General features: G+C 44.2%; 1 protein-coding gene across 2 annotated transcripts in view; it reads right to left on the bottom strand.

Annotated features, from left to right (window-relative positions):
• Positions 1-13,318, bottom strand: part of LOC134527862 (vacuolar protein sorting-associated protein 53 homolog) — a 113,251-nt gene that overhangs the window by 86,338 nt on the left and 13,595 nt on the right. For both annotated transcript variants that reach the window (XM_063360841.1, XM_063360842.1), the window contains one exon: positions 13,060-13,205. In XM_063360841.1, coding sequence (XP_063216911.1) covers positions 13,060-13,205 — 146 coding nt within the window. The remainder of the gene's footprint in view (positions 1-13,059; positions 13,206-13,318) is intronic.

Here is a 13,318-nt window from a genome sequence, read left to right as displayed (position 1 = left end):
TTCCCCTCTCTCAGTCCAAACGTAAATAAACTGGGACCCTATTGTTGAAATGTCAACTACTGAAATTTGATTTATAGGACTCCAAACACTTAAATAAATATATATGTGTACCGCTGTATCGGTACACATTTGCCGCTTACTGTTACAGTTCAAACTTACTGCACGCTGCTGTGCAAAGAATTTTTAAATGTCTACAGCTCTATTGCGTTGAACCGACGGGTAGGATGAGAGGACAGCGAAGGTCGAGAAGATCTCGACGTTCTAGAAAATCCCGGAGAACAGGAACAAGAGATGGCTGCAATCAAAAGTAGGTGTGGTTTTGGTGACGTACAAACAGCCAAACAGCAGGCATCGGAGCTGCCAGATGACACCTCGGCGCCTGGTCCAACCTCCGAGACGCTCCCGTCTCGGGATCGCTCCAGCTCATGTTGATCAACGACGCCAGGGGACGATTCGCCCCCAGCAGCTGCCAGCGGCTCTTCTACTCGCCACGCAACGCTGTAGCAAGGCACGCCGATGACTTTTCCCCTAACATCTTGCTAAATTCACTTCTAATCTTTACAAAACGCTACTCTTCAGTTCTTGACGCTCTAGTCACAGCAGACCTTATTGACTTATACTAAATCTCAAAAACTAAGTTACTGCGGCAAAATTCATTGCAGCTCAAACAAAATGGTTTACTGACATCAAGATTTCAACAATACTGCTGATATTATATACAAACCAACTAACTGCAATTCTATTGAATCCTACAGTTCTTAAGCAAATGTCGCTAGAAGTTGCGTTACCTACATAACAGTCTCCAAGATAACTAACTCATATAGCTTTATAGATTTAAATAAACCTGAAATAGTAGTATAAAATATTCTCACAAACGTATTTAAACTGAGCCTTCAGGCATCCACAAGACAAAAACTAGTTACATTGTTAAATACAACATTCTTTTGCATGGTTAAAGACACAAAATATGAACACATGAAATTTTGATTTAGCATTAATGTTTATATTTATGTACAAAAGGTAGAGCAACAGCAAAAGTTCAACAATAAATGTCATAAAATATGTACATAGCTATACACATAAAAACTAGAGAGAAGAATTAAATAAAAAATTGGTTGTCTGTAAAGTCGGTTTACGGACGATAGTTTAACGTGACGTCATAACAAAACATTGATGAAATGATTGCATACTTTTATGAATAAAATTGAATCATATTTATTTTAATAAATAAAGAATAAATACTTGAAATTATACTAGTAATCAGATTTTTAAAATGCAAGAATAATATTAACCTTTATTGCCGAAATTGTTGTTGTAATAAGCAATGAAAACCACATTAACTTTTCACTTCACTTTATAAACAGTCGACGAAACAGTTGTCGACGAAACAGTTCACATGTAGATGACTTGTAATTAATTTTAAAAACTAGCGTTTAGCTATAAAGTTTAAATATAATTATGAACAAGTTTTCATACAAACTCTCATCAAATATCTATCATCAATTATATGAATCACCATAATTTTTTAGTCAATTGTAACATAACCTATTATTACTGCACTCGCTGACAGCGTAACGGAACACAGCGTAATGGAACAATGAGCGTAACGGGACACATCGTAACGGAACAATGAGCGTAACGGGACACAGCGTAACGGAACACTTTTTCGTGCGTGCAGCTGACTTTCATCGATTTATTAGACGTCACGTCAAAAAAACATTCTCGTGTGTTGACATGAGCGGAATGAGATGTCAAACAATGAGGAAAAAGGAACGGGTTGTCTGCGCGGCGGCAGACGTGTTGGGGAAAAAAAATTATCTTCCCCTCACTCGCTGACTAACCGACGCTTCACCTGACCATCATGCAGCTCGCGCGCCGAGGGGTGAAAACGAATCAATTCCCCTCGCGTGGTGGCCAGCTGAGACTATGTAAGTACGTGCCTGCCGCAGCCCGGCACGAAATTCAAACCACTGAAACAACCTCGTGATACCGCATCAGCGATAACTGCCCTCCTTACAGGACTAACAAAGACCCAGCTGTGACCACCCTCGGGCCCCAGAACACAACCAAACAGTAGCCCAACGCTACTCTCAACACTGAGGGAAAATAACCAACAAAGCCGATCTCCCAACGCGGCTAAAACGGGATTCGACGATACCAGATAGAATTATAACAGCACTCTAGGATCTTCGCTGTAAGAAAAGGTACCCACACAATGCTACACTACATACGTACACACGGAACAAAACTCATCGGAGGACACAACACTGCACCACACACGGAGCACTCGTCACGAACAATTATTGTAGCAACAATTCAGTGCCACTATTTGCTGCGCGTTCGTTTACACACAAAAAACCACATTCTCGCGTACTCCCTTATGTTGAAACGTTCGCAGTTCTCAGACAGGTTAGACACCAACACACTCCTTACAGGCAGGGCCGGCGCGTCCATATAAGCGAACTAGGCACCCGCCTAGGGCGCCAAGTAGCTGGGGGCGGCGCAGCACGACACATAACAGATGATATAATATGTTTAACGATTATTGAAACTAGATGAAAATAGATTTTTGTAACAGTTTGGAATGTTTATATTGATATAAGTAATTATTTAAAGTCCATGGTGACCTGTTTATTATTTGTAATAAGTAAAAAAAGTAAAAATAAAAACACAAGCCTGCTTACATTTAATTGTTGACAAAATCTTAGGCTTATGTGATAAATTTTGAGGCAAGGAATTTTTTTTTTTCGGGTCTCCGGTGGGGCCCTGCTTACAGGCGACTACACAGCTCACGCACTGTAGGAAAACAATAAAGCGGGAGTGGAATACACATCACTCGTCACGCTTAGACGCGATGGGCGCGCACGCCGCTATCGCACACAAATTAATGTCATAAAATAATCTGAGTAATAAACGCTTTCAACACAATAAACACTAACACATGGCTTTCATGCATAACCCACACGCACAAATGAACGCACTGACACAGTAAACAGTTATAAACACTTTTCACAGATGACATAGAACTTTACGCTACTTCGATGACGGGCTTCTTATAAGCCACATTGTATCTTCCCACCACTTCTTCCGAGTCAATGCATGCAAGCGTATAGCAATTTTCGTTGGTCACGTCCGTGACACGGAAAGGACCGGAGTAAAGAAGACAGAGCTTCTTGGTGATAAATTCCCACTTCTTACTCACGGGTGCTGTTTTTTTTTTTTGAGTACCAGGACACCTACTTGGAAGCCTGATGGTTTTGAAGCTGGCTTCCGGCGCTGTCTCGCGGCCACTTCAGATATCAACTTCGCTGGCACAAGCTCGTGCACTTCAGCACAGCTTGGTAGGTCGTCTTGCTGGGGTAGAGTGTCGCAATTCGGTAAGTAGGAGGGGTCAATCACCTCGGATCGCGCCCGGCAAAGGACTTCGTACGATTTTAAGCCCGTTGCCGAATGAGTGGTGTGGTTAAAGACGCATTCCGCGTAAGGCAACATATTGCACCACGACTGTTGTTTGTTGTGACAGTAGGTGCGCATACGATTACCGAGCGAGCGCATCTGTCGCTCGACCAGGTTGCTCTGCGGGTGGCGGACGGATATTGTTGTGGGGGTAATGCCTAAATCCCGCACACCCTGTTGCGAGATCTGACTGATGAACATGGTGGCTCGATCGGTGAGGATCCGCTCTGGCTTGCCCATTTCCTTGACGTAGCTCTTAAAGTGTCGCAATACCGCCTTCGAGGTGGCGTTGCGGATGGCGTACAGTTTCGTATGCTTACTGAAAATGTCGATTAAGGCAAATACGTGCTTGGCGCCTCCTGTTGATACCGGAAAAGGACCAAACAGGTCCGCTGATACACACTGTAGAGCACGAGTAGGGATAATGACCTGTAACACGCCATGCAACTTAACTTGTGGGTGCTTGGCTTTCTGGCAGATATCACATGACGACGTCACACGCGTCACATGTCGTGGCATGTCCGGCCAGTACAACTGACGGGACAGCGCGTCGCACAACTTGCGGCTCCCGACATGTCCTAGGACTTGATGAACTTCCCAGATGAGGTCTGTCCGGATCTTGACGGGGAGGACTGGTTTCCTTTCCGAGTTGAAACTGCCTCGCCTCTGCGAGTGGTAGAATAATTCGCCGGTCGCCGACGTACGGAAGCGACGATGGATTTGGTGCTCCGGCGGCCGCTCCTGCAGAAGGCGAATGATGCCACCACAATAATCGTTCTCGCGCTGCTGGGTTCCCAGGTCTCTGAGAAGTTCCCTCCGGGGGGTGTTTCTGCTTCAACCGGAGCAGCAATTCCTCGCTCATGCACGACACTTCGGCTCCAGAGTCAATTAACACCTGCACGTCCTGGCCGTTAATTTTCATTGACATTTCCGGACACACGATCTGCTTGTATGACACGTCACTTTCCTGCTCGTTGTACAAAAACTCACGTTCACTATCACGTAAAATAACAGTACACAAAAATTTCTTATAACTAAGACATGTATAAATCTCATCGCCATAATCTGCGGACCTAACTCCTACCCCTCTGTCGTCAACCTGGGTCGCGGTCCGGGGCACTTCGACCTCAACCCCTCCTTAGTTTAACAGGTTATCCTACCTAAGCTGCTCATGCTGCGCAGGAGATCCTACTTATACTGTTGACCACGCCTGTCCTCATGTCGCGTTGCTTCCCGGAGTTAGAAAGATGGAGTTTGAAAGATGGCGGCGGCTGGGTTGAGCGGTTCGTTGCGGGCAAAATAGCCCTGCAGGGGCGGTACTCCGTCCTGCTGTACGGAACTGTATTGTTGCGCGTGGCCGTCCTTAGCCACGTGGTGCAACTTGGCGTTAGAGTCGGTGTCACTATGATGCGTGGACTTCCTTTGTTGTGGCGCGTTTCCGGTTTCAACTGCATCCTGCGGGTCTGTCACCTGGCGGCGTCGCTTCGAGCTCTCGTACTCGTCATCCGACTTAGATCGACGTCTGCGTTCACGTGACCGTGACCTACGTCTGTTACCCCATTGTTGCTGTCCCTGCGAGTTCTGACTGCCCTCGCCATCCCTATTGTACTTGGACTGAGCCGACCACCTCTTGTTGTTCCGGTTACCGCCTTTACCGCAGTACTGACGGACTCCACGCTGGTTTCCATTGTTATGTTGTTCGTAGCCAGCCACGCGCTCCCAACGCAACATGTTGACAGGGGCCTGACGGTGGTCCTATTGCCGATCCCGCTGCTGCCAATAATTATTGACAGGCTGTTGCTTCAGTGTGAAGGGCACTCTGTCCGTACTTTCAACGGCTTGCTGTGGCTTAGACAGCGTATCCAATCTGTCCAACAATAGCAGCTGCTCCCGGAAGTCAGCGACATCCCGGTACGTGCGTCCAACAAGCTGTTTTTGGTACTACAGCGGAAGCTGTTCCGTCACAGTGGCGTAGAACTCCTCGTCACTCATGGCGAGAGTAAGGTAACAGGTCTTCTCGTTAATGTGTGACAGGTGAGACTCCAAGGACGGGCCGCGCCTGGGGTCGTAACGCTCCGAGTGCAATTGCGCCCGCAGGTTGCCTTGGACCCGCAGATTCCAGTACTGCTGTTGAAACAGCTCCCGGAACTGCTCGTAGGACGAGGTGGAAGGGATATTAACCTCCCACCAATAATAGGCGTGAGATTTCAAAGCTGTGCTCAGACACTTCAGTTTATTGGCGTCCATTAGTCCAAACGTTCGGGCATATTCGTTAAATTGACTAAGGAAACGAATGGGATTCTCCCCAACCTTTCCTGAGAAGCTTGGCATCGCTTCCAACCAATGCCTGGCCGGGTGGTGTAGCAACGCCGCGGAGTCCAACAATGGTGTGATGGCTGGTGCACTAGTCGGTAGGGGTACAGCATTCTGTGTAGTCACCCTAGATGCTGATGGGACACATGTAGGTGGCTCCTGACGACCGCTGCCACAGGTAGCGCTAGGTTGTGGCGCGCTACTACGCACAGAATTAGTACCAAGATCAACTAGGCGCTGCTCCAATTCCCGGAACTGGCGATCAGCCGACTCCATTGTTGATAAATCCTGCGCTGTAGTTGCTCGTTCTTCGACATACGCAGCTCCACTGACCAATGCATCTGATCGGCTGTGCAAGGTCGCAGCCGATCCTTCGATAACCTCCAGACGAGAAACTACCTCCTCGCGTAAGATGGCATGATTAGCTACGCAACTGTGTTGTATATCCTGCCGCTCCCGCGTAGCAGACTCTACACGACCCTCAACAATGTCCAGACCCTTTGTAAAATCGTGCAGACGAGCAGTGAGTCCCGCGACTTCACTCCCCGTATGGTCAACTCTGACAGTAACTTCTTCCCAAAGTAACCCCATGTCCGTCACGGCCGTGTCCAGACGTGCAGTCACGTCCGTAACGTCAGTCCTAATGCGGTTGATACTGTCCGTGACCTCAGAAGAAACTGCTTCCAGTCGCGCTGTGACAATGTCAAGGCGTCCGCCCATGTCCGTCATGGCAGTGTCCAGACGTCCAGTCGTGTTTCTATTTATGTCCGCCGTCGCCGTATCCAGACGAGTGCTAACACTCAGGTCAAAATCTGCCACAATCGCGTCCAGACGTCCGTTCAGCTATGTCCGGACTGAACTTACATCGATAGCTAGCTTCATAAGCAGCTACTCTAACCTGTCCGTCCCTGTCAAGGCGGACGCGGACTCTGACGTACTAGTGGGTACCGTAAAACGGGGTGAATAGGATCTGCAGGGTGAATAGGATCAGCAGGGTGAATAGGATCAAATTTGAGGAAAATGTAAATGATTTCATAATTAATTGAGCAATTATTAAAAATAAAAAATTGGTTATGGCATTTGAAAGGAAAAATACCGTAGAACATGAAAATGGTGTAAATTCAATTCAAAAGTTGCAAAACTGAATAGTTGGAGGGTTGGCAACAGTTGCTTTAAGTATCAGCTAATTAGATAGCCTCCATAACTTTAGTTGTTGTGCAGGTTAGGTGATTGGTATCAGTGTGGCTGTATCAGTAATTAATAGTTGTTTGGTGCCAGAAACATTGATATAATCAGATTTGGTGAGTATAATCTCTGTTATTTTTAATTGTTACTTTACAGGTTTTTGACCTGATTATTGTAAAAAAGGGGTGAATAGGATCATGACTGTAATTGTGCTGAATAGCAGATTTGAGTTTTAATATTGTCTGAAATTGTGTGTCAACTGTTTTGTTAACCCGATCTGTCAATAATCTCTCCACAAACTGCAAATCTTTACTTACACCATTTAATATTTGCATTAAATATTTAAAAGTAAATTTTAATGTTTTCAAAATGTCTTCTTACCTGTAAACAAAATACTCGAAACTGAAGGCACATTGTTTTAATACCTATTTATTTTGTTATTGTCAACTGCTGTCTAATTACAAAATTTTAAATTACATTTTTAAGTTGATTATGGACACTAATTTTCTGACACCTGGCAAATTGATCTGTGTGCCATATTGGTAATGGCATGCGACGGCTGACAGACCGACTTGTGTGAATAGGTTAATTAGGTGCCAGTTAATAATTCTGTTTTATATGAGAGAAGGTTAGGTTTCGTTAGGTAGGTTAGGACAATGTAATAATACACATTTATGTTAATTTAACTTATAGTTGTAGTAATATTATTGTTTGTTTCAGTGTGCGGCTGCTAGCCATGCCAAGAAATTATCGACCAGATCCCCGTACGAAGAGTTACGTAAAAAGGTCAAGTCATGAAATTGAATTGGCTCTTAGGGTTATAAATCGTGGAAGGTCAATCAGACAAGCAGCGAGAGATTTTGACATTCCATATAGTGTATTACATCGTCACTACAAGACTCCATCTCTAAGGCCACAAGGAGGACAAACATCCCTTTCAGCTGAAGAAGATGATGTTATTGTTTCATGCATCGTGTTATGTGCTGACTGGGGATACCCCATTGCGTCTTTTTGTGAAAGGATATTTGGACCGTAAAGGGAAAAATGTAAAGAAATTCAAAAATAACATCCCTGGTCATGAGTTCGCAACAATTTTTTTAAGAAGACATAAGGCAAGGTTGAGCCTTAGATTGTGCCAGAACATCAAACGAGCACGTGCTGCAGTTTCCCGACCTCTACTGAAGGAATATTTAAACAACCTGGAAATGGAAATCTGCGACATTCCTCCCAGCAATCTAGTCAACTTTGATGAAACTAATCTCGCGGACGATCCAGGGAGGCCCAAAGTCATTGTTAAAAGGGGATGCAAGTATCCAGAGCGAGTGATCAACACATCAAAGTCTGCTACATCCATAATATTTGCAGGTTCTGCTGATGGGACATTGTTGCCTCCCTATGTAGTTTATCGGGCTAAGCATTTGTATTCAACATGGGTTGAGAATGCACCAAAGGGGACTCGTTTCAACCGAAGTACATCGGGCTGGTTTGATAGCGAGTGCTTTGATGACTGGTTGAAAACAATAGTTGTGCCTTATTTTTCACAACTACAAGGTAAAAAAATTTTGCTTGGAGACAACCTGTCCTCGCATCTTTCGGTTGAATCTGTTAGAGTTTGTGATGATAATGACATTAGGATGATATTCTTGCCTTCTAATTCGACGCACCTCACCCAGCCACTTGACGTAGCATTTTTCAGGCCACTGAAAATTTGTTGGAGAAAATGTTTGAACAACTGGAAAATGGGACCAGGAAGGAGAGAGAGCTCAGTTCCTAAGGATGTTTTCCCGCGATTGTTATCTCGGCTAATGCGTGACATCGGGCACAATGCTAGCTATAACTTGAAGGCAGGTTTCAAAGCATGTGGCATTGTGCCCTTTGATCCAGCAAAAGTGCTTGACCGAGTGCCATCTGCTGAAGAAAGGACAGAAGCACTTGGAAATGACGTCGATCAATCACTAATTGAAGTGCTTCAAGAAATGAGAGGAAAACCAGAAGCTAAACCTGCACGAAAACGGAAGTCCAGAATAACAGTAGAAGCTTGGAAAAGTGTTTCATACCACTATGACGAAGACAACTGTGAAGTTAGTGATGAAAGTGTTGATGATCCAGATCCTGAACCCGACGAACATTCCGACGAACACACACTGTTACAATTGTGATTCAAAATTATGACTACTTCTGGTCCTGTCACCATCACAGAGGCTGGAAATAGTAGCCAAGACGTTGAGGATGTAAGCAACACCCCACTTCTTCCAGGTGGTTTTGCAATTATCAAATTTCAAACAAGCAAACGAGTGAGGAGGTTTGTAGCACAAGTTGAAACTGTAAACGAGATGGTGTTGACTGTAAAGTTCCTCCGTAAACGAACTGGGGAAAAAGGACACATTCTTCATTTTTCCAGATGTAAATGATATTTGTGAGATCAGCAATCAACAAATTGAAACTCTCCTCGTTTTGAAAAGAACACAAAGAGGGCAATATCACTTCCGCTGTGACACAACTTCTTTGGAGTGATTGACTGCACAATGTTGATTTTGTAATTTAAGTTTTTGGTGCCATATTTAGTAAGCAACTATGAGTTCATGGAATTATTTCTGTGCAATGTTATTTGTTAACGGTTTTTCAAGCTAGCTATCTTTGCTAGCTTTGTTTGCTACATTACGTCAGTTTTGTATTTTTCAGGATGTGTGTTTGTAAAGTTGATATAAATAAAAATTTTAATTAATTATGTTTAAAACAATTATTTATGTTTCCAATTTGTTTCCAATAAAATAATTTATCTTTACTGTGATCCTATTGGTCCCAAAACCAGTAGAATGGGTTAAATCACATAACACTAGTTGGTGATCCTATTCACCCCAACTTACGGACTAATAAGATCAGAGCACTAAAAAAATATATAAATATATATGCCATACATAAATGAAATTCGGAACATACATTCGAAACTAGAAGCCAAAACTCAAAGAATACAATAGTCATATTTGAAAACTACTTTTTTTATGAAAACCTACAGCCATTCAAAGTTATAAAATGATCCTATTCACCCCGTTTTACGGTACATCTGTTGGGTTGTATTCCTAAAATAATAGTGGGAGTCTCATCCTCGGGACTGGAACCCAGAGTAGACCTCCCTACAGCCACATCAACTGTGTGACCGTCGGTACTCGCAGCCGTCATTTCTGACACCAACAATGGCGAACACTCACTCCCGGAGGGAGCTGTGTCTGTGTCACTATCCAAATGTGAGCTTTCAATCAAATTCTGTTCCTGTTCCGGCTGCTGGCGAGACATAACGACATAGATATGATAACACTACGACAAAGCAATGTCAACAATAGCCGTAACGTGCTGATAGCTCCTCAGAATGTATTCCAGTAGCTGCTCCTATAAGGCCCCACGTTGGGATGCCAGTTTTTGTGCTGAAAACTCTTTTATATTTTTACTACTGGATATGGTGGTGATAGGTTTTGAACGTGTGTGGATGTTTAAATATACATAAATAGATAATGTGTTGTTTTGTTTACAAACACAGCTCTGGGGGTGGTATGAAAATGACATGTCAATTCACGAGTGGCATCATTACTAACCATTAAAGTAAATATTTATGTTGAGTAATGAAAATGCTGACGGGAGACTGTGCTTGCTGACTTTAAATAAATAAACAAGCTTGTGACCAATTTATATTTATAATTATGAAGATTGATGACAACAAAAGTAATAACAATTATTTTAGAAATTACGTTCGAAAAACAGAACCAGGTAATTATATAGTCTATTGTTTAAAGTCCTCAGAAAAAGTAAGCTGTGACTAGCCAACTACACAAGAAAACAACAGGAGTTAGGATGTTCTTAAGTCCAACCATAGCCTGAGGAAGGTTTATGCAATGTTCACACCCCAGTGCAAAATAAACGTTGCCAACAAAATTTATGTGAAAAATAACAGTTCCAAATAGTTCTTCAGGGGTAGAGCACGTTCTTATCTTCGGACCACTGGGGCACCATGGCGCATTCCAATTCTAGACGTTGGTTAGTTCTAAAGGAGCTGTGCCGATTCCCGGAGTAGCGAGAAAAAAAATAAGAGCCGATGTGCAACTCCAAACATGCACTGCCTTACCTTATGTCTGCAGTGTCAGATGTCTACCTCAAGTCCTCAACATGATACTCTGGGCTGTGTGCTGGCCTCCCCGGACGATGTCACACGCAGTTCAGTCCGTAGCAAAAACAAAATCACAAAGTCCGTAACGCGGACGTCGCGATAAACACGTGAGGCTCGCGGTGTGCAAAATTCCCGAACAGTTCAATATATTCGGCGAATAGTCAACTGCATAAACCGGTACAGGAACGACGGTCGTTTCGCGCGATCTTCAGCGAAACGTGATACTGCGCCGCGCGGAGTGACGCGGTTCGACTCCCAGTGACCCCAGCGACTCCCAGAGAAATCACCTACTCGCCGTTATATACTAATCTGGGGTGCCAGAAACGGCGCCATTCATTGGCCGCTTTTTTTTTAAACAGTGATATTGCACTTTAACATCTTTTTAGTTGTTTTCCAAAATAATAAACGATGAATTCAAACAGTTTCGGCAACCATCAACGTTGTTTTCCAAAATTATAAACGTTGAATTCAAACAGTGTCGGCGACCATCAACGATCACACGACTGGCGTGCATGTGCCGTCACGAGTCTGTTCCTCCCCTCCCGCGCTGCTTCCACCGTCCACACCGTTTCCCCTCTCTCAGTCCAAACGTAAATAAATTGGGAGCCTATTGTTAAAATGTCAACTACTGGATTTTGATTTATAGGACTCCAAACACTTAAATAAATATATATATATATATATATATATATATATATATATATATATATATTGTTACGATCGCGCTTGGCTGCAGTGCTTGGCGTGGCCGCGCTCATTCGGCCTGTCTGCGCCCCCTTCCACCCGCATCCTCTCCCTGGTATCTCGTGTCATACTATCTCGCGACATCCTGACCTTCGCAGCGCGCACCTGCCTCAAATCGAGTTGCGTAAAAGAGGCCACACTGCGGCATAAAAGGACTCAGACATGTTTATCGGCGCATTTTGTGGGAACCCGATGCTGTTGCGTTTATCGGCGTTCTTTGAGCAGCCGCCGCGTCCTTCGACAGGACTCACGACGCGTTTCTGGACATTTCGACGGCGAAGGTCGCGCGATATCTCGGAGACATACCCGATTGTTCTGGACGGGAACCCAAGGGCTATATAAGGAGGTAGGCCCGAGGACAAGGGTCAGAGTGAGAGTCTGAGTGAGTGAGTGGAATCGGGAGTTCTCCCGCGGCGGAGTTTCCGGGCGATAGTGCCGCGGGTGCGGCAAAGTGGCGAAGTCCTTGGATGAAGGTTCCAGGGCAGGGAGTGAGTGAGTTCAGTGGAGTCGGGAGTTTCCGGATGATAGAGTCGCGGGCGCGACGGAGTCGCGAGTGAAGTTGTGAGCGAGTCGTCGTGTGGGATCTCGGCGAAGGGTGTGACGGCGGCGGCGGCAGAGTGCGGCGACGGAGTCCCGCGGCGGAGACCCACGAGGGGTGCTGCGACGAGAGTTGCGCCGGAAGTGCGGCCCAGCGAGGTGTGTGAAACGAGTGACTGGGGAATTGACATTTCATTACGTGTAATTAATTATCTGCCAATTTAGAAGATTATTTGTAAGTGACAAGTAGTGGTAATAAATAAAACTGTGTGTGTGATAAAAATCTTTAATTGGGCTATCCTTTACCAACCCGCGGTAAATCGTAACTATATATATATATATATATATATATATATATATATATATATATATATATATATATATATATATATATATATATAAAAATATGTGTGTGTGTGTGTATGTATATATATATATCTCTGTGTGTGTGTGTGTGTATCGCTGTATCAGTACACTTGGGGTACTAATTACTAGATCTAGTTGTTAATCTTGATTTTTGTAGTTCTGGAAACATTTTTCGCAACAAAATATAACAAAGGTTTTTTTTTGCCCCTTCTTCAAGTTCACGAAAGTTTGCCGAACAATGTTTCACTAAATAATAGAAGTATCACATAACCCTGCAAATAACCACAACAAAGGCTCACTTGACTTTTGGGTCCAGTATGGAGACCACGAGGCATGCCTCCGCCAGCTGCCTGTTGGGGGAGAACTGCTTCGCATTGGGTCCTGTGAATGCCTCCTGGAAGTCCCCGGTTATCTGGTGAGCCAACTCCAAATGAATCTGATGAACCTGCAAAACAAATCCAAAAGATGCATCAGGACTTGCCACAACAGTTCTTTCAAAAGTTGTCTGACAAGCCAAGTATTCCCTCCAAGACCTCCAAGTGCGTCCATCGAAATCTC

This window comes from Bacillus rossius, chromosome 1 (genome assembly GCF_032445375.1).
Source record: "Bacillus rossius redtenbacheri isolate Brsri chromosome 1, Brsri_v3, whole genome shotgun sequence".
Taxonomy (NCBI): domain Eukaryota; kingdom Metazoa; phylum Arthropoda; class Insecta; order Phasmatodea; family Bacillidae; genus Bacillus; species Bacillus rossius.
The sequence above is the reverse complement of the archived record's forward strand: the minus strand, read 5'-3'. Positions and strand labels throughout refer to the sequence as shown.